This window comes from Phaethon lepturus, unplaced genomic scaffold (assembly GCF_000687285.1).
Source record: "Phaethon lepturus isolate BGI_N335 unplaced genomic scaffold, ASM68728v1 scaffold41589, whole genome shotgun sequence".
NCBI lineage: Eukaryota > Metazoa > Chordata > Aves > Phaethontiformes > Phaethontidae > Phaethon > Phaethon lepturus.
In genome coordinates this window covers 3,413-24,612 of record NW_010563495.1, presented here as the reverse complement: position 1 = coordinate 24,612, position 21,200 = coordinate 3,413, and the positions used below count along the sequence as shown (strand labels likewise).

The window sequence follows — 21,200 nt, the reverse complement described above, 5'->3', positions numbered from 1 at the left end:
CCTGCTGAATAGCTTAAACCTGTGCCTCTGCTTCTGTTTTTACTTTTTCTAAGCAGACTATGTGAAGGACTCTCATCAGGAATGCAGAACTTACCCACGCTTAGCAGACAGGCTAATCAACAATTTATTAAATTTATTCTCCTTTTCAAAATTTGAAAGAGGGATAGCATATACAAACTGGAGCAAACTTGGCATTACTCATGTATATCCAGTTCAAATGCAAATAATGCATTTTCTTCAATCTTTGTTTTCTGAAAACAGGGCAGTTCTGGCATGTATCTGACCTACATTTAGATCCGACTTACCACATTACCCCTGATCGCACCAAAGTTTGTTCTTCTTCCAAAGGAGCAAATGCCTCCAACCCAGGCCCTTTTGGAGACTTTTTGTGTGATTCTCCATATCAACTTATTTTGTCAGCATTTGCATTCATGAAGGACTCAGAACAACAGGTTTCATTCATGATTTGGACGGGGTAAGTGTTCAGGTCAGTCTGCAGTTAAAGCTTTTAGCAGCTGGATAACCATGTAGTGCAGTAATTCATGAGTTCATATTTGTACCAACAGATCTGAGTTTAGTCTAATCTCACTACTTCGAAGTAGTCCCTTTGGTTGTCCGGATGGCTAATAAGTGAAAGTGGAGTGGGAATATAAGGCCTCAGGAACAGATTTTGATCTCTGTAATCATTTCTGGATATTGTTGAACTGTTTGTTAATAGAAATGGTGTGGGGAGGGTGGGAAGTAGAAAAAACAAAAAGAAAGGTCAGAGGAATAACTGATTGGAATGAATTATTATGGGTGGTGTTAGATTTAATGGCCTTAAGACCTACAAAATCCAAAGTGCATCCCTTTTTAGAAGATTAATTTATTTATTTATCTAGAACTATATTTCATTTGTTACCTCTGTAAGAAGTAACTAGAATCAAGGTTATGGTGTTTTTTTTAAAAAAGTGTATGAAGTTACCATTCAAGTTTGGTGCCTGTATGAATTCTAGATCAGGGGCTAGTGGGGGAGAATAAGTGTCATAGATGCTGTGTCTGTCTTCATTACTATCGCTTATAGCTGCATGTGCTTCTAAAGAAAGTGGGGTTTCATCGTCTCTCATCGCAGTATTTTGGAACCCCTGTTAAATAAAATGTTTACCTTTTCTGTGTCAGTCTTCCTTATTAGAAAATGGGCATAACAATACTCTCTCTCTCACACAGGTGTTACCTGTGAGGCTTTGTGGGACTGGAGAAAGAAGTGTGAAAGGGAGGTGTATGAGTAGCTTGATAGTACCATGCCCTGTTACTTTCCAGGTGTTCATAAAAGATACTATTAATTTACCCTTCTGCCACAGCAAAGTTCTCTGTTGTACTGTCACATGATTTTTTATAGTATGCATCAATGCATAGTTTATCAAAGAGATTAGTATCTTTGAGTGTTTGTGAGAACTAGTTTGTTTGTCAATGGAAAGGTTGTATATGTTATGTCACTTGATTTTGCTGGGGGAAGGGTGTTAAGAAATATGAATATGTAAAGACAAGTGATTAATTTATTTCACTTACCTTACCGTACTTCTTTTTCAACAGGATGTTGTTCAAAGGGCAACAGTAAAGTTATAAGTTTGTGCAGATGACAGAAGATACATATCCCAAACTGCACAGTATCTCAAAATGATGGAGTTGAATTAATGTAATTTTTAAGAATTCTTCATTACAATAAATGTGAATCATAGGATAAACATCAGTGTACTTGTTAGGTTTTTTTTAAAAAAAGCCTTTGCAGAGAGCCTTTCAGGCAATTCTATGTAACTAGAGAGTCTATAGTAGTACTACATGCTAGAATATAGATGTGTTTGCAGAATTTTTTGCCTTTCCTTATGTTACTAATAAACCTTTGTTAATAAATCCTTTTTCTTTTTCAGAGATAGCCCTCCTCATGTTCCTGTAGAAGAACTCTCGACAAAGTTGGTCATTAGCATCATTGGCAATATGAGTTCTACAATTCGTGATTTTTTTCCAGATCTTCAGGTTTTCCCGGCCTTGGGCAATCATGACTACTGGCCACAGGTAAAACAAGTTAGAAATTTGTTTGTATATCTTACTGAGTGTGTTCCTAACCCCTGAGAAAGCAGGTGTGAAAAACAAATGTTAAATTTGTGTAACAGTTACTCTGGAAACAGTATTCTACAATCTCCAGTTAGCATTTAAAATTATAAATAGTTACAATCAAGAACAGAAAGTACATGTCTTTCTGTGTCAAGTTACCCAAGCAAACTTTGATGCCAGGTAAAATCTGTGCATTGCCTGAGGTCATGCAAATTTACTGCTAATCATTCCTCGTGGCTTAGAACCACCAGGTCTCATGGTCTCATGTTTTATTATTTTTTCTTGCTGTGTAAGTCGTGCATGTGTCTACAGTAACTTAATCTTAACAGAAATGACGTCCTTAATGGATCTGTGAGCCCATGGTAGGACTCAAGGCCAACTGGAAATCTGTCTGCTGATGTCACTGGTGGTTGTTTTTTTTTTTTATCAGACCAATGGCAGAGTTTTTTCACTGTTCCCATAGTTTTGCCACTATTACTAAAAATACGTCTTTTTTTCTTTCCTTATTGGACACGTAGTGAATCATCAATGTGAATATTTCTGTATATGTGCGCCATTGTGTCTGAGGACAGTGCTTTTTTACTTTCAGTGTTCTGTGAATATTGCTCTTGGCATAGCTCAAAAGTAAACAGTTGCTTCATGTATCCCTTAAAGAATATTACGGGTTGATCTGGCAGCACACAGGACCAAGAAGCAAATTCTGTCATTCGATCTGAGAGGACTGGAAGGGATGTGGAGCAGGTCAACTGAAATATTCTGTTTGAAATGCATAATGAGAATTCAGTAACACCCCTTCACACCCCCAAAGACTTTTATTCCGGCTTTCTGTGTGATTCATTAGGCCTATCGGTATATCTTGGTGTGGTAGGTGATTGTATCATTGCCTGTATCATTGCTGGAGTTAGTTATTCCCAAATCAGGGAGTAACAGGGGCACTCAGAGAGGAAGAAGGGAAATGTGAGAGGCAAAATAAGAGCTAAACATATCTTGGAAACGTGAGTGCACAAACCAAGCTGGAACTTCAGTCTCCTGTGTTCTTACTCTGGTAGTATAGCTTCAGCTTATCATGGGGACAGGTTGGTTCACCAGAAACCACTGTTAAAGTATTTTGATAAATAACACCTTAACTGAAGTCTCAGTCAGTGTTTTCATTTTGTTTTGTTTTTTTAAAAAGTCTTAACAGACAATAGTTGTCATTCAACAGTCTCCTTTGATAAAGAAGAAAAAACCTGTATACAGTTTGTCTACATTGCAGACAAAGACTGTAACAAATGAGTTTTGTTTGTGAAATTAAATATGGAGATAGAAAAAAGATGGTCAGGAGGGGCAGATGAGCAGCAAATAGTATTTTGAAGCAGGCTGATAATTGGAATAACTGTTGTAGTTCTCTCTGCGCAAAACCACACAGGAGTGTTTCTGTGATACTTTGCTTTGAAACGGTAGGCTTCACCAATGCGCAGAACTGACACACTTTTCTGTTAACTGTTTGAAAAAAAGATAATGGGGTCAGAAATTCCTCACTGTGGGGCCATTTCAGGTTGTTGGGGTTTTTTTGTTTTGTTTTTTTTTTTGCTGTTGATGACATTTCTGCTTTTCATATGGACATGCTTGGCAAATGTCCCATAGACTGTAAGCGACGTGGAGCAAGCCACACGCTGTAGGCTGTTCCAGAGCAAGTGTGAAAGCTGCGTGCTCACCACCCACCGAAGAATTTTATTGCTCTGTTGTGTTCTGACCTGTCACTCTTAACAATGTAATGGTCTTGGGTGACTTTTCTTGCAGAGCCTATTAAAAATACTACTCAGGTTAATAAAGCATTGGGGTAACTTTCGGATCGTATATTGTGACCTCGGTCTTCCTGCATCCTTGTTTCACATCCTTGCCCCTGCTTAGCACAAATTCCTGTACTGCTGTCTACTTCGCAAGTGCGCAGAGCACTGCCATGCCTGGGTCCAAACCACCTTCAGTCCTTCAGTCCATAACACGGCCTCTTATCTGATCAGGTTTTGCTATGTCTGTTAGAGGCTGTTAGCTCTGGCTGAACTGGTATGGCTCAAAGCTTTCTTAATGGCTGGTATCTGTGCACCGCAAGCAACAAATGCCTGAACAGACTTCTGATTGCACTACTCCTAGACAGAGGCTTAGTGCCTAAGCCTCTAATAGCGTATGTTTAGTTTCAAAGATCTTAGAAAGGTCAAATTTTATGTTTAAGAAAACATGCACTGTAATGCTGTTCCTATTTTTCGACCTCTCTTTTTTCCTTCTAGCACCAAGAACCCAAGCAAATATTTTAGGAAAGGCAAGGACAAGCTGGGATCTTCTTGTCAGGGTTCGATGAGAGCCTGGCTCTAACCAGGCTGTGGCACTTGGGCAGTGCTGGGCTCAGACTGAAGACTGCTACAACCTAATTAGAGCTGGTGGGAGAAAACATTGACAAAACATTTCTTCTACATTTTAAATGCTTTGTTACTAGAACTACAGGGTATCATGGAAATATTTGTGAATTTCACCAGACTGTTTCTGAGGGCTGTAGTGGAGTTTTTGGGAGCTGCTATGAACCCCAACTTGCTTGAAAAAATCAACTTCTGTAAAAGAAGCTTATGTTCAAGATTTTCCTCCAGGAGGCTTTATTTTTAGACTTTGAATCTTCAGTTTATATCTTTATTAACAGAGCATATGGTTTTCCACTCTGCTGTGCTCCTAAGACTTGAAATATTTCTGGCATTAGATTATCATTAACAAGGCCGTGCAGTCAGTTCTAAGTTTAGGCATTTGTTCCTGATAAGCAATACTGGATGTTCAGAATTTCTTTTTTCCCCTTTCTTGAGTTCCTCCTGGTGATGACTGGATACAATTACATGTTATGTGAGAGGTCGAGTGGGATAATTTAGTGATTTTTTTGCCTGTGTGCCTGAATGCAAAGACTTAGTCACTTCTGCTCTCTTACAGGATCAGCTTCCTGTAACTACCAGTGAAGTTTACAATGCTGTAGCAGATTTCTGGAAACCTTGGCTAACTGATGAAGCAATCAATACCTTCAGAAAAGGTAAAATATGCCAGTAATGCATTGTAAAGCTAGGGCTTAGAGAACTAATGTTTCTATAGATTTGTCCCATTTGTTTAGCTAAATCTTGTAGGATGAATCAGCACAATGGATTATCTGTAATGCTTCTCCTGGAAGAAGTTACTTGTCTTTTTGAATAGCAATGCTTATCTTCAGGGTACATTTATTCTCTTCTGATGCAATAATTATTGCTTCTTGTAACACGTGTGGTATTACTGGCTTTGTACCAATGCATATGAAATACCTTATTGCCTTCAAGACTTCATAATACTTTTTAGATAAAGGCATATGATGCACAAGAAGACTTAAATTTGGTTGTAAAAAAATGAAATGTTGTTTCTGTTTTGATACTACATGTATCTCAGAGCATATTGAATAGGCACATATTTGTTCAAGTTATGATAGCACATAGTCTTGGTGATTATACTGTTGATTGCGTCATATTTGTGTCCAACTTACCAAACTGGGACGATATTGATATCCTAATGATGATTTTTCTTTTTAGCAAAGGTCTGAAAAGTTCAACCCGATTTCCAATCCACTCAAACATTAGGGATTTGGAAGTTTAATTTGTGTTTTCTGTCCTGAATGAGAAGGAACTCTGGGTAAGAGTGGAAGCAGAAACTCTAATAGGAAAAATAAAACTCAAAGGGGCAGACCTTAAGTTAAGGTATATTGTTATAGCTCTGTTGCCATGCTTCCAGTGAAGTCTCTGAACTATGAAATTGCACCCGTTGAAGAAGCTCTGCATGCCATGGGGAGTTTAAGGAGCTTGGATTGAAAAATGTGATCTTTATTTTTTATCATATTGCAGTCTGAAGTTAAATGACTTTCAAAGTACAAGGCTACTAAACTCAAACAGTTCTTCCTGGAGGAACATATATGTTTGCAGTATTTCAAGAAATGTGGACTTTTTAACAATTACTGCGTCCCTCAGTGTGGAAGAAATGTCACAGGGCACTTTTTGTGTGTCACTTGGATAATTGCATCTGAAAACTGTCAAATAAACACAAATGCAACTACAGTCAAGAACTCATAAAAAATTGTCAACTTCTATTAAAATGTTACTAAAACAGCTCCTTAAGATGTTCTGTTGTGATAAGGTGATGCATGGCTTGAATAAACATGCTGTATTCTTTTTTATTAGAAGGAGTAAGGCTGGGTATTTTGTCAGTGCTGTACTTTCATTCTAAAGTTGTACTTTGAAGCCTTTCATTTTTCAGACAATGTTGGTCTTATTTTCACAGGTGGCTTCTACACACAGCTGTTTGAATCCAGTGATAGCTCTCAACTACTTAGGATAATCAGTCTCAACACAAATTTATATTACAGCCCCAACAATGTAACTGTGAATATCACTGACCCCGCCAACCAGTTTGCCTGGCTGGAGGGAATACTAGAAACCTCTTCACAAAAGAAGGAAAAGGTAGGGACTGTGAACAGAACCCATTAGCATAATTTGTTTAAACTTTGAAAAGAAAAGAAAAAAGAAGTAAGAAGTAGAGACAATGAAAATATAAACGTGATTCTAGAAGAATGTTAATGCTGACAAAAAAAATGTTGCAAAATAAAAATTTCATTTTTTAAATAATTTGTCCTTGAATATGCACATTATACTACAACAATTAATAAAATAGTTGAATGCAGTTTCTCAAATTATTCAGTAGAATACCTTTTCTTTCCTACTATGTAAAATACTGTAGAAGCCAGGATGAGAATACTTAATACTTTCACTTTTGTTTCTGACTCTCTTTAATCATAGCCTTCAATTTTAAAATGTGCACCCCTGGCCTGAGACAAAAAGCTAGCATATTTCATTTACATCTGTATGTAATTACAAGTATCAAAAGTAGAAATTAGAAGGGAGTTTGTCAACCACAAAACTTGGCCAAGCTGCAGCAATTGCTATGATTTGAGTGTTATAAATTGTCTTATAATACTCAGGTTCGGAAGTGAAGTTATAAATTGTTGGCACGTGTTTGATAGATTCGTGCAGGGATTGGATCATCATCTGACCAGAGGAAGTGTTTAATTTGGAACATGTTTACGTTGTGCTATGGTGTTGCAATTTTAAAAATACTATATTACAGTTGGGAGAAAGGAGAGATTTCCCTTCCTCGTAAAACCCTGCAGCATATTAGCTGGTGTGTGCAGTTGGAACCAACTCTCAACCTCAGACAGAGGGGTTTTAACCAGTTCTTCTATGATCTAGTGACTCTCTGACCATGCAGGCTCTCTAATGTTCTAACATGTTTTTCTTACTATCCCCCTGAGATGCCAAATCATAAGTTTTGCCCTAATAGCTTATTTTGTCATTTGAAATAATTGATCAAATTTTCCTTTGGCCTAAAATCACACATAGATTTATTGGAACTTGTTTCCAAAGAATATACTGAATTAACAAAGAACCCTATTTATTTTTTCTCATTATAAATTCAAACATTCTTATTGTTTGTATTTTGTGTACCAAAACTGTCGTGATTTTTAGCTTTCAGAATGCTAAGACATTAGCATTGTCTAGTCTAAGACAGCATTATTATGAAATTGTCTCTAAGACAGCATTATTATGAAATTGTGGTAACCATTTCTAAGTTACAGCTAAAAGTATGAGTTTCAAATGAAGGTGCTAATTGTTCTTTCTGTATGTAATTCCTTAGGTATATATAATAGGACATGTACCAATAGGATACTTGCCATATGCAAGGAATACCACAGCTATCAGGGAGTATTACAATGAGAGACTGGTAAAGATTTTTCGCAAATACAGTAGTGTTATCGCGGGGCAGTTTTTTGGACATACGCATAGAGATAGTATCATGGTCCTCCTGGATGAAGAAGGTAATGATGCTTGTTGAATCCTTCATCTTTTTCTTCTTGATTAAAAGCAAATTAATACTTTCTTGCCTGTTCTTACTAGTCAGCCTCTGTTATAAATAACTGAAAAAGGCAATTGGGAAATACTGCTATTTATCTACAAGAATTCAAGCCTCACACACTCCCAGTTTTTTTCGAAAGAGAACCTTGCAAGGCAGACTCTCTTTTTTTTGTTGAAGTCAGGAGAGACTCCCTAAGCTTCCTGTTTTTTTTTAATGAATGCTTATGCCTGGACAAGAATTTCTAGTCTTTCCTCTCCGCTCTCTCAGTGACACGGGCAAATTATACTGGCCAGTTGCTATTGTGTAATGTGTCAAAGGGAATGTTCTCAGGCCAGCTAGACATGCTCTATGTTCTTGTGTTTCCTGCATCATTACTGTGCCTCTCTGCTGAGTTCCCTGCTGCTTCAAAGTTAATTAAGATAAGGGTAAGCAGGAGGCAGGGGAAAGAAAGTCTTTGCCTGTTGCATCTCTTAGATCAGCTAATTTCCCTTCAAGAAAAGCACCCAGGTTTGAAAATTTTGTTTATTGCTTTGAAATCCTTTAGTTTTAAGCATGGGCATGGCTGTATGGAGCACTCTAACATCTCTAACAGAGGATCTCTGACAAGTAACCAGTTAAATATTTGTGTCTGTACCATAGAACGGTGAGAAGTCCATTGCTTTGGACTTAAATTATTTGCTTAAAATACTATTTGCTTAAAATACCCAAATACTAATTGGCTCCTTACCTATGTTTTATATGAACTCATAAAAGCGATGCCCAACATGCTGACTGGGGTAACAGTATTATAAATCATTTTTATAATGATTTATAAATGCCTTTTTACATGGCATTATCATGGAATTAATCTCCAGTAGAAAGGAATCCAGCCCTAGTGAAAGAAGTGGCTTTTAATATTTTTTTTAAATGGTATTCAAGGCAGTCTTATACCTACATATTTTTGTACCTTGTCTCATTTATGCATGAAATCATTACCTCTACCGCAGATTTCACCGAGGACAGACTGATCTTGGTGCCTTGTCATTACAGTTTGCATGTGCAAGTAACTGCTTCTAAATTATTTTAATAATTTTTTATCTTTTGACAAGATTTAAACAGTGAAATTGCATGTAACTAAACACAGTTAGTGCTTCTCTATACAGTTTTAGAGTCTCTTCTATTCATGCCATTTTCCTCTTGACAAAATTTTAGAGAATTCAAGATAAATGTAATATTGCAGCCAACATCAGTGTACTGAGATACAGAGCTCAGTTTTATCTTCTCCAGAAGAATCTACTCATTTTCAAGCTTTCAAAACTTCTGCTCATATGTGGAGACTGACCTTGTGATTTCACTGCTGTGATGTTGTCAGAGAAAGGAATATTAGGGCTGCTTCTTTGGTGCACAGAGAACCTCTTGATATACTTACCTGCATATTCTATTTGATTAAAATCCGTGTACATCCTCATGTTTCAGTTGCTGTAAAGGTTGGTGGTCACATACTAGGCGCTGGCTTAGTCTAGGTGAGTGAAGTCAGGGTCAGGTGATGATACCTTGGTGCTTCTAATAACATCATAAATACATGAAGTGAAAAATAGATCAGGCAACATGTAAAATATAGCATGGGGACAGCAACTAAAAGTTTTGAATATTTCTTGAGCAGAAATATGCAAAATACAGAAACCTTACATACAGGCAAGACCATTTTGCACAGGTAGCTGAAGTGGTGGGAAGCCTCTAATATAGACAAATTTAACTGGTACACACCGGAATGTGTATTGTGGTATTTTGCACAGATTTTGGTCTGTCCAGTGGAAGTATAGGAGGAGTTCACAGTGATATAGGTAATCCAGGGGAAAAAGATGCTACTGTACCTAAGACAGTCGGTTCTTGCCGTGTTGGTTCTTTACAAAAACATTTGTTTGAGAAAGAAATGATTGAAAGGAAACTGTTCCCTCACCTTCCCTCTTCCTGCAGAAAAGCCAATAAACTCCTTGTTTGTGGCACCTGCTGTAACCCCGGTGAAGAATGTATGGCAAATGGAGTCCAATAACCCTGGTGTCAGATTGTATCAATACGATCTTCTTGATTATAGCTTACTGGTAAGAAAAGATTTTAAAGCATAGTTTAAGACTTTAAATATAGTGCCATTAAAAATGGCAGTGAGATGTGAGCCTTTGTAGTATTATGGCTATTGGTGGAACTTTGGTGTTTACTCTTATTTTTCAGCCAGAGCAAATCTGAAAGAGAACTTGGTCAGTCTTTCTGTGCCTGCAGGGCTACCCAGTACTTCGTCCTCTATGGAATATTCTTACGATGTAGAATCAAAGACGGGCAGAAATTTTCTGGGCAGAATCCTAAAACTATTTGCAGGGAGCTCTGCAAAGGTGAAAAAGGTTCACCTAAATCCTGGTCTTGTTTACATACCAGTGTTGTTTGCTGGTGATAGCCTGAGCTTTGGGATGCAGTCCATGAAATGCTTCTAAAGGGTGTAGAAGAGCAGATGAAAAGGACTCTTAACCATGTGATATCTTTTGTAATCTATACCTTCCTATATAGAGTTTATACGTTTTATAGGAAATTACAGATTAAATTTAGAAGGAAAAAAATAGAATACTTCTGTAGTCTCATGTGATTTTTGGAGATAAAGTGAATCCTGTATAATTATTTTGGCTCTGAATGACTTGGATTTTCTCTCTGTACTTCAGGGTAAAATCTTGACCTCACTGAGTTCAGTGACAATGCATCCTGCAGCTTGACTGGGACTGGGGTTTCTCTCTGGAGACCTGTGCTAACACAGGCTGCTCCTTTCCTCTGCAGATTTTCCTCCTGCATCTCCATCTCTCCCTTTCCCTTAAATTCTCCCTGGGCTGTTCTTTTTCTGTCCATCCTGCCCCTCAAGCAGTGCCCGCAGAAAAGAAACTTCTGATTCTCACCCTTTTGCCCCACTCCTAAAGCAGACATGAGCATAGTGGAGTTTGGTTTCCAGTTCGGACAGGAAAGACCTCTAACACTGCCACTGCTGCCTTTTGTGGCTCCTTTTTCTTCTCCTCCCCATCCCCCCACCGTTACCGCACGGCAAGTACCAGCTTTGGGTGTAAGCCCAGCTCTTGGGGTGGGACGTGACCTTCTATTCAGTTGTGAATAATGAGGAGTGACAGCTTCCTAATCAATATATCACTCTAGAGACTTAATGAAGCAGGGAAGAAAGCAATACAGCCATGCCTGTTTTTTTCTTTCTTTTTTTTTTTTTTTAACTGTAGGATCTTTGGCAGTTTTACTTGGACCTCAGAGATGCCAACAAGAAAAATGAATCGAACTGGAAATTAGAATACGTCCTGACTAAAGCTTACGGCGTTGAAGACTTGAAGCCAGAAAGCCTATATGAAATGGCCAAGCAGTTGTCTGTGCCACACAGCACACTGTTTGAGCAGTATTACAGTAACTTCATTGTGAGTTATGACAAAACCATTGTCTGTGAAGAGGGGTGCAAGACCTGCCAAATATGTGCAATCCAGTATTTGGATTACTCCTCATACACAGATTGTATCAATCGGGAAGCAAAGTGGAGGTGAAGTCTCCATGTAATTTATGCTGATACCGACTGTAGCCTGTGATTTAAAGAACCTGCTCATTCTTCTGCTCAAGCACTGACATGCTGACAGGGAGCCTGTGGGACATACCTGAATTTCAGAGGAGCAATAAATCTCCCTAGGTCTGTCTTTTTGTAAACATGTTTTCCTTCCACATCTAAATAAAAGTTTATTGGCTGTCTAATAGTGGCCAGATACTTTGCTGTTGTTTCAAGTGTCCTGTACCCTCTGTACAAGGCATCTTAGCATGTGGGTACAGAATTAACTCAATTCTTTGGAAATTGAAGTCTCTTTTCTCAGGGTGTGTAGACGTAGACAATGCCATTTCAGGCATGGGATTTGTATGGGGGCAGGTTTCAACCATCTGCTGTCACAATTTGCAAACTGAAATCTGTAAAACCCACATTTACTGAGACTGGAGAGCAGTTATGTTGTTGGTGTGATGCCAGTATTTGGTATTGCCCTGTGCCAGGTTTCCTTTTTCTTCTTTAACCCCTTAAACCCACCTCTGTTTAGGGGCATATTCTAACAACAGCAGGAAAGTGACTTAATGGAAAACAAACCTCCATCCTGTAAATACCTAATGGATTTTTTCAGGGGGGTTGTATGTGCCCAGCACAAAGTGCTTTTTTTCTTGTGATAGAACTATGTACATTGGTACTGCAGTCAAGGAGCTTCCTGGTATGAGATTTTGCAGCAGACCATAAATCAGGTTTAAATTGATCAATGCCACTAATTAGACATAGCATATACATTCTTTGCGCAGAACAGGTAAACATGCACTTGTCATGGTGTTTCTCAGGTTTCTTTTTTTCATAGAGCACTCTAGCACTTGATGTGAAGATTATCACATGTATGAATTTACAACTGTGCAGACCACTTCTTCCTCTTCTTGTGATTAAATGTGTGCACAAGATGATAGTATTATGAAAGCCATTTATCTAGTGTGTATAACCAAGAAGGACCTTTACCCATTTTTCTGTCACATCAAGAGCTATACCTGTGGAACCTTTGGTCAACGTAATGCCATAGAGACCGTACTCTAGATAGTATTATTCCAGAGTAACTGGAACTGTAGAAGTGGTTATGAGACAAATCCAGTTGCTGTTTGCTAGCCTTTACTGTAGCTGTTGAGGAACTTTCTGGTTCTGTTTCCACCCAAGCTTGAAATACTGAGCAGAATATTTCCGGACAAATTTTCCAAGTCTGTAGTAATCACAACTGTAGACACAGATACCTCAGATTTGTCATGCATCAGTCATCCACAGGGGAAATGGTTGGTTTTGTAAATTTGCATTCAGAAACAAAACCTCCAGTGGCACTAATGTTTAGAAATGCCATTAATAATGCACAGTAGGCAGTCCTGTATTTTAAATTTTGTACTTGGAGAGGGTATGGTGGGCATGTAAACTCTTTAGAGCTATCTGCTCTGGCTAATCTTTAATGTGTCTGGATATGTAAATAACCTGAATTAAAGTGGGTTCTGTACAGACTGTGACTGTGAGGAAGTACCAGAAAGTTTCAGCACTGAAAGATTCCCTCTGTGTTGGATGTGTTTCTTGGTTGTGTTTCTCATGGGTTTGTTCATTAAAAAATGCTGTTACCAATATCTGTTCTCCAAGGGCAAGCAAGCAAAGCTGTGGGTGGATAGCATAAGGGCAATTGCAGCTGGCAGGATAGGTGAGCTACCTCCAGCTTGCCAGATGGGTTTTGTTAATTCAGTCTTGTGCTTTGAACTACTGCCTCTTTTTCTTATACTGGTTTGTTTCTGTGAATTCTGCGACTTCTGTTTAAGCTTAATACCTACACAAGACATCCTGAAATACTACAAAAATTATTTAGTTGTATTCTTCCGTTAAGAACTTATTTATTGCTGAAGTTTAGGGAGAGCTGAACCGCATGGCAGATTAGCAGCTAGAGAACTCTATGCTGCTGATGGGTTGTTTGGCATCTTGCTTCCTGGATTTATTTATTTATTTTTAATTTGTGTCAGTAGATGTTATTTAGTGAGCAAGAACAAATAAATGCCTACAAATGTCCAAATACCAAGCTATGATCCAGGCATACTTTTTTTTTAATCTGGACTTCAATTGAAGCCAAGAGTTGGATGGTATCAGCCAAGGAGGTTGTTTTTGTTTCGGCCAGAGAGATATATCCACCAGGGTTACAGTTAGCCAGGGTATATCCTCCAAGATACACCCTGTTATGCAGGCTAGCATTCTCTGCTTCTCCTGTATGTAACTATACTCATGCAAGTGCAAGCATAACTGGCCAAGAAAGATCCAGGAGTATGTTTGACTGCATCGTCTTGTAACGCAGACGTAACTCAAGGAGAGAGCTTCTAGGAATGTTACACTGTAAAAAGCATGAGATAAATCACATGAACAGCTTAGATGGCACCTGGGCGTAAGGGGAAATAGAGGGTGACCACGATAGTTTTGTTTTGGGTTCCTACTTTATTCCTTCATGGATCTAGGAATGTTCTAAAGGTTAAGTTAACCTTTCCTGATAGAAGCTTTTTTAAGGAATCATCAAAAACGTCAGAGGCATGATGTGATAAAGTTGCTGACTCCTGTAGACCAGATTCCAGTTTCACTTTTCATATGATATTTTGTGGCCCCGTATTGTATCAAGGATTAGGGGGAATAGTTGTAAGCCCACATTTGACAGAAAGACAAATTACTCCACCTAGTGGAGTAAAAAGCTTTTCATTGATCTACAATTAAGCCTGAGTCATATAAACAGTGTCATTTCTCAAATATTCTGGGACTTCTAGTTTTTGAAGGTAGGTAGTTTTTAAAGGAAATACTACTACTTCTTTGTAGCAGTACTGCCATGTAGCACACTTTGTCTGGGTATTAAATGGCTGCTGGTTCCTAGAGGCCATGTCACTTGATGGATCCTGAACCCTGTGGTAGCTTCAGGTCTCAGCCCACCTCCAGGGAAGAACTGGAGCCTATGGAAGGTATCATAGAATAGTTTGTGTTGGAAGGGACCTTTAAAGGTCATCTAGTCCAACCCCCCTGCAATGAGGAGGGACATCTTCAACTAGATCAGGTTGCTCAGAGCACTGTCCAACTTCACCTGGAATGTTTTGGGATGAGGCATCTACCACCTCTGTGGGCAACCTGGGCCAGTGTCTCACCACCCTCACTGTGAAAAATTTCTTCCTTATATCTAGTCGAAATCTGCCCTCTTTTATCACAGAATCACAGAATCATTAAGGTTGGAAAGGACTTTTAAGATCATCAAGTCCAACCATCAACCCAACACCACTATGCCCACTAAAGCATATCCTGAAGTGCCACGTCTACACATTTTTTGAATACTTCCAGTGGTGGTGACTATACCACCTCCCTGGGCAGCCTGTTCCAATGCTTGACCACTTTCTCAGTAAAGAAATTTTTCCTACTGTCTAGTTTAAAACCATTACCCTTTGTCCTATTGCAACAGGCCCTGCTAAAAAGTCTGTCCTCATCTTTCTTATAAGCCCCCTTTAAGTACTGAACCTGAGAGACCAGCTCAGCTAGCCGTCAGAAAAGGGATGTGATGGAAACCTAAGCAAGCTTGTGTCTCCTTCCAATTAGTTTCTGTGCTTTCATTCTCTCCTGGAGTTAACTGTCTGAGCTTTTGTCTACATTAACAGGTACTGCAGCCTAATAGGAGTGCCTTCTTTAACAGGAGAGTTGGTGCTGAGGAGCTGATGTGACTGCTGCACGTTTCATGAGCAGTTGGAGGACGTTAGATGTACCCTTGAAGTGCAGCTGCCAATTGCATAGCATCTGAAAGAGCACTCTCCCAGAGCACTCTGCAACATGAATAAAAGCACAGTAAGGGGGGATGATCAGTAAACTTTGTTCAAAGGTGCGCTCCTGATCCAAACTAAAGTGAAGGTGCACCCAGAGGCCAATCTTAATTGCTTTAGACTGGGGTACTCAGTTGTCTCTGGATGTGATCTCATCATTTCTATTGTTTTTCACTTGCCAGCCTGAAGAAATTGAAATGACTGGAGGAGATGGGCAGTGAATGAACATATTATTAGTAAAATTGAAGCGATGAACTTAAGTTGTCTAAAGACAGAAATAGGTGACTAAGTACATATAGTCCCTTGTGGTCCATTTCCTGCATGGATGAATGATGAGCACATAGCATCTTCAAGGATAAGTATCTAGTTTAACACTGACATGTAAGTTCCCTCCTTGGAAACAGCAATCTCAAGAAGGCGAGCTGTCACATCGGTCTAAGAATAAAGCCTCTTGGAAGTCCCTCTCATGCTGAGTCAAGAGGAACTGTGACAATGTCAGTAAAGAAAGGGACTGTAACTGTCTAAACAAGATCAGTTTCTTTCCTTCCTTATTTTCCAAAAGATGAAGACTAGCCTTTATCTGCTTACCACTACAGCTTTCAACAAGAAAATATTGATTTAAATAATTCACTTGTCATCTGTCAGCCCCAGCTTTCTTGTTCTGCTGTAGGAACATTCTACCTACGAGTTCTACCAGTTTTGTTATTTGCTGGTCTGCAAAGAAGCTTAGTGTAAAATGAAGGTTGTTTCCATACTGTGTGTGAAATATCAGAACTGTAGAAATTAAAAGAAAACACATAGAGAAAAAATAACGAAAAATGTTAACCATCATATGTGTGCTTAATTAGTTTCTTGTGGTTGTAGGATTGGCAAAGGTACTGAATGAACATTGCCAGTGTGCTGCTGAACACCGTACATCAATTCCTGCTAAAGTAGGTATCAGGGTGGTCACAAGTAGGATGCAGTAGGTCAATGACTGAAATCACCATAACAAGGGAGTCACTTAAAACCAAAAAATGTTGAAAGCAAAACCACTGGAAATATGGCAAACCCCAGCCCCCAGCACTTAGTGAAGCAGTGGAGAGAGCACCGCCGTGCTTAGAGAGGTGGCCAAATTCTAGCTTTTCAAGTGTAACTTATGTTGCCTCCAGTGGTAGAGCTATATTGAAACACTGGCTAGAAAATTCCATCTACTATCTGCATTTCTATCGAGTTGTGATCTGAATCTACCTGTCAAACATGTTACTGAAATATTCCTCCATCATGTCTTCCAGCTTGCACTGGATAAGAAAATTGGACATTCTGTTCTCTCACCCTATAAATTCTTTGTTGGATTTTGAAGCAACCACTCAGACATCAGGAATAATTAAGCTGGAGAAGTTTCAGATGTGGAGCTGGGCAAAAAACATTTTTCCCATCCTGAAAAGCATCCTGAGATTTCAATATCTGCCACTGGAATAAAACCAAGACCTTGTTGAGGTTTTAGGCAGGGAGATATGCAACGTGGGGATTTGCACCTGAGCCTGCCACCTTCCCCCTCAAGCACTTGCTGTGCATCTGTCATGGTGTTGACTATCCTTTCTCCTCCTACCCTGGAACTGAACAACTTTCTAAATTAAAATTTTCATTGGAACCATTACATTTATATAAAAATTCTGATATTGACACAGCATTTTCCACTGAAAAATGTTAAGCAATTCCTAAGAACTTCTCCCACACGCTATGAAGTTTGACACCTTGCCTGTCCAACACACTACATGCCAATGGATACACTGCAGCAGCTTTTCTGTCCTGTATAATGTATGATTCTTGATAGTTTGTGTGGGCCAGATGACCAGCTGGTATCACTTTGGAGCACTGAAATTAGTGAAGCGATGAATTAATTAATAAAGTAATGAATAATCCTACTTAAGATTCATGAATGGGTTTTCAAAAATACCTTCAAAATATTTCTGTGTGATATAATGCAGTCCCGCCTGGAACTGAACAAGCAGACTCAGGTAGCAGGCTGTAGAGTAGCGGTATCATATACTGCTTTTCCTGAAATGGTTCCACCGTAGCCCAGAGTGACGTGATAACACAGCTATCCTGCTTCTCCTTCCAAGCTACCCTGGATGTTTGCCTGTGTAGAGCTGATTTACAGCGCATAAATACATACTGACAGACTTAAGCGTACAAACCCAGCTGAACTGTGCTCCCAGGTCTTCTGGTTTGATCTTTGTTGACTATAGATGGACAACCCTTATACAGTGTTCCTAGGGAGGTGGGGCACTCTGCATCTTGCGGATTTTGGACTTTACAAGACAATTTAGGAATGCCTGAGGCTGCTCAAGGATGGCAATTTCTTTAGGCTCTTATAATCATTGAACCCACAATCTCCAGTGTTCAGTCTAGCAGGATCTTCCTTCAAGTGGGGGTGGTGATAAAAGACTGTAGTTGTGTCGCTCAAAATACATGCAGAAAGACTTTTCTTCCAGATGGGTAGGGTACCTTAAAGCTCTTGCATGCTGCTTTGGGTTTTTATGCCTTATAAAATGGGAAGCATCCATTTTTAGACACTTGGAAAAGCCTTCCCTGGCCAACTTCTTGTTCCTATTTTGTTGCACGCTTCAGGCAGAGCTTGTCCCATATATTAGAATATTTTTCACCTCTGAAAACTGCCATCTACCACAAAGCATTTTTAAACCAGTTGAAACTTGAGACTTTGGTAAAATATCTTGCTAAAAGATTCTGATGTTGTTGCAGCTGATTGCAATGAAGCGTGCATTTTACCTAGCCTTAATTGAGTCACTGCAAAGAACATTTAACTTAGTCTCACAGGAGGGGATATTTGATGTTGTTTTTACATCAACCTAGCTGAAACCTTCCAACATTTGTAACAGACTTTGTTGATAGCTAACAAGACGTGTTTCAAGCTGTCTATTCTTAACAAAGTCTCCTCATTTGGGTTTGTTTTCTTTTTTTTTAATCTAATTGAAAGTATTTATACAGAGCTTGAAATTCTAGACAGGCACAGGATTTTGCTCGGAATAATTGCCAGTGTACAATGGAGGACTTTTCTATAGTATTTTTGTGTTTCTCCCCTCCTCCAATCCCCTCCCCGCCCCTCCCCAGCCAAAGCAAATTTCTGCTAAGCGGTGTCAAAAAACCATAGCAACTATCTTGTGACAGAGCTGAGGAGGTTTTGTTCTGCAGAGGACCCATTAATCACTTGCATTGCCGCCAGCCCACAGTCCCATCCAATGTGATTCTGGGAATTTTCTGCTGAAGGCTGTTGCTGAATGTTTGTATGGGTGAAGCGCTCCCCTCAGAGCGACCCACGGGGGGCAAGCGGGGTGTGTTATTCGTAGCGCCTGCGGCCGTGTGAGGTTCCAGGGATGGCTGGAGGGATTCCTATCACCGGGAGACGTTTTCTCTTCGGTCCCGTCAGTCAGGGAAGCAGCAGGAGCAGGGAGTTTGCCTGGGCAGGGGGTCGGAGGCGGGCTGGCGGAGCAGCGGGGAGAGGAGGGCGCGTTCGGTGCGCACCCCGGTGGCTTTCCATCGGGTGTGGGCGCTGGTGCTGGAGACCTGCTGGTTGCTCAGTAGGTGCCTCTGCTCATTACAGCAACACCAGCTCCCTGCTCTCAGCGGCGAGCTGGGCGGTCACCGCCCCTCTCCTCAGCCCATCTCCCAGCTCGGGGTTTTTAAGTTACCCCGTGTTTTTCCCTGTCACTGAATCATATTTCCTCTTTTATTTAATTGCTACATGTCAGCTATTACTTGTTATTTTTTTGAGTAGTATCAGTTCAAGTTTTCAGTGGAGTCTGTTGTTCAGAATATGCCAGCAATTAAGCTTTGAGCCATGAAAACTTGTCAAAAAGTTCCCTCTCGCTCACTGCATTTACTCACTGGGTCCGTAAGACCCTCCCAGCAGAAATCCACCCCACTGGAGTTTGTATTCTTGAAGATATCAGCCGCCCACGACACCACACAGCCGCCTCAAATAATTTTGGGAACTGCCCAGAACAATAAATAATTAGGAAATCTGACCGTGGCTCTTCCTGTATCCTGATTGTCAGTATTTACACAAACAATACACGCCTTAGGATGGAAAGTATTTCCATACCCTCATCATATTTGCTACTTTCATATAATTATACAGAAAAGCACTCGCTGTGTGATCAGCTGCGTAGAGGCAAAAGTGGCTGTTTGTGCATGGAGGAGGGGTGGCCCTCAGCTTCCCCCGTCTTCCGGAGTGCCGTTTGGACGGAAAATAGACTCACGTCTTACCTAATGATTTATGTGAAAACATGTCAGTGCTGCTCAGTGCCTCGGAGGGGATGTTTTCCCACAGGAATTTGCATATCTGCCCTAGTCCTGTCTTCAGGTCTTTACACCAGGCCACGGTTTGCTGCCACGTCTCTCCACGGGACAAAGAGAACAGGCAGGGCCTCACGCTGCGCCGTTTCCTTTGCAGATACGTTGGCTCCTTTGGAGGCCCCTAAGTGCATTCAGGGTCTCTCGGCTTTGCTTTCCCTCCCCTCCCGAAGGAGGGCTAAGGCTGTCTGAGGGAGACCCTGCCCCTTCGCCTCTAAGCGGGGGTAAGTCATACCACGACCAGGGGAGGTGAAAATCTCTGGCTTCAGCTGCAGTTAGATGACTGTTACTATACTGCTGCTAAACAAAGCCTCACGATGCTGGTTTTTTTTGGACTGCGTCTTTGAACCCCCCTTCTTAGGCTGGTTTTCAGGTGATGCAATTTTCTGCCACTTTGTATGTGTGTGCGTGGGGTGACAGACCAGTGTCCTATCCTTAAATTGCCAAGGGTTTAGCTCTGTGTGGCATATTGCATGTTCAGCTTGAAGAATAATCTCCACGCATTCCCTTTGCTTAGGCATAAGAACCACCTCTCAGTTTACGCCAGCATAAGGAGTGTTTAGTGTCTTTTAAGAAATCCAACTTCAGGAATTTTGTTTGGTTCACATATATGAGCGATGAGAGCGTACACTTGAAGGCATAGTTCCTGGACAAGAAAGCCAGGTGTGGTGAAAAATGTGAATTAAGCGGTGCCAATTGGCTAGGTTGATGCCTCGGTTGGCACGCTTAGAATTTGGTGCAGCTCTGGTGAGGTCAGGGTGAAGTCCGCATCTACATCATTTAACCCAGGCTATGAGAAAGCAGATAATACATATACTGCAAACTATGTTTTCCATTAATTTGTTAGGGTGAAAAAAAGAAGCCTTCACATATATGCCAAATGTAGAACTAGAAATAGCAATGTTATTTTAAACATTTTCATTGTGTAACTGGGCAGGTCCTATACTTGTTAAATTGATGGCTTCATTCAGTGCCTGCCATTGGGGTTTTCAGTGCCTGGCCAATATTTATTTCAAGAATATCCTCTTATTTTTGTCTATCCAAACTTAGTGAGACTTTGTCACCCACTGGAATGCAAAATTATAAACCACTTGAATTTCGTGGTTAGGGAATAGATTCTAAACTTTATATATACCATATGCAATGCATGTAAAATAATGAAAAAATTCCTTCTCTTTTCCATTGCAGGTCTCTGGGAGCTCAGAAACAGTAAGAATTTCAGTTTCCCTGTAGAGCAATTAATTACCTGATCTCACTTTTTTACTCTCTCTCTCTATTCTGCCTTCATTCCTCTCCCAGTTATGAATTACTAGCGTTATGAAGAGGGCACACACTTTATTTTGTTGAATGTTGTAAAATATTCACTGGAATCATACAAGAATTTGTCCTGCTGCTGGCAGAAAGCAGCTCTGTAAACAATGTGCTCCTTTGTTTGC

At 40.0% G+C, this 21,200-nt stretch overlaps 1 protein-coding gene across 1 annotated transcript in view; it reads left to right on the top strand.

Moving 5' to 3' along the window:
* The window catches only part of SMPDL3A (sphingomyelin phosphodiesterase, acid-like 3A), a gene marked incomplete at its 5' end in the record, with an annotated part of 12,834 nt that extends 971 nt beyond the window's left edge, over positions 1-11,863 (top strand). Inside the window, 7 exon segments of the mRNA XM_010294581.1 lie at positions 262-475; positions 1,908-2,052; positions 5,041-5,137; positions 6,403-6,581; positions 7,813-7,993; positions 9,988-10,112; positions 11,274-11,863. Coding sequence (XP_010292883.1) covers positions 262-475; positions 1,908-2,052; positions 5,041-5,137; positions 6,403-6,581; positions 7,813-7,993; positions 9,988-10,112; positions 11,274-11,585 — 1,253 coding nt within the window.
* Between the last annotated feature and the right edge of the window lie 9,337 nt (positions 11,864-21,200).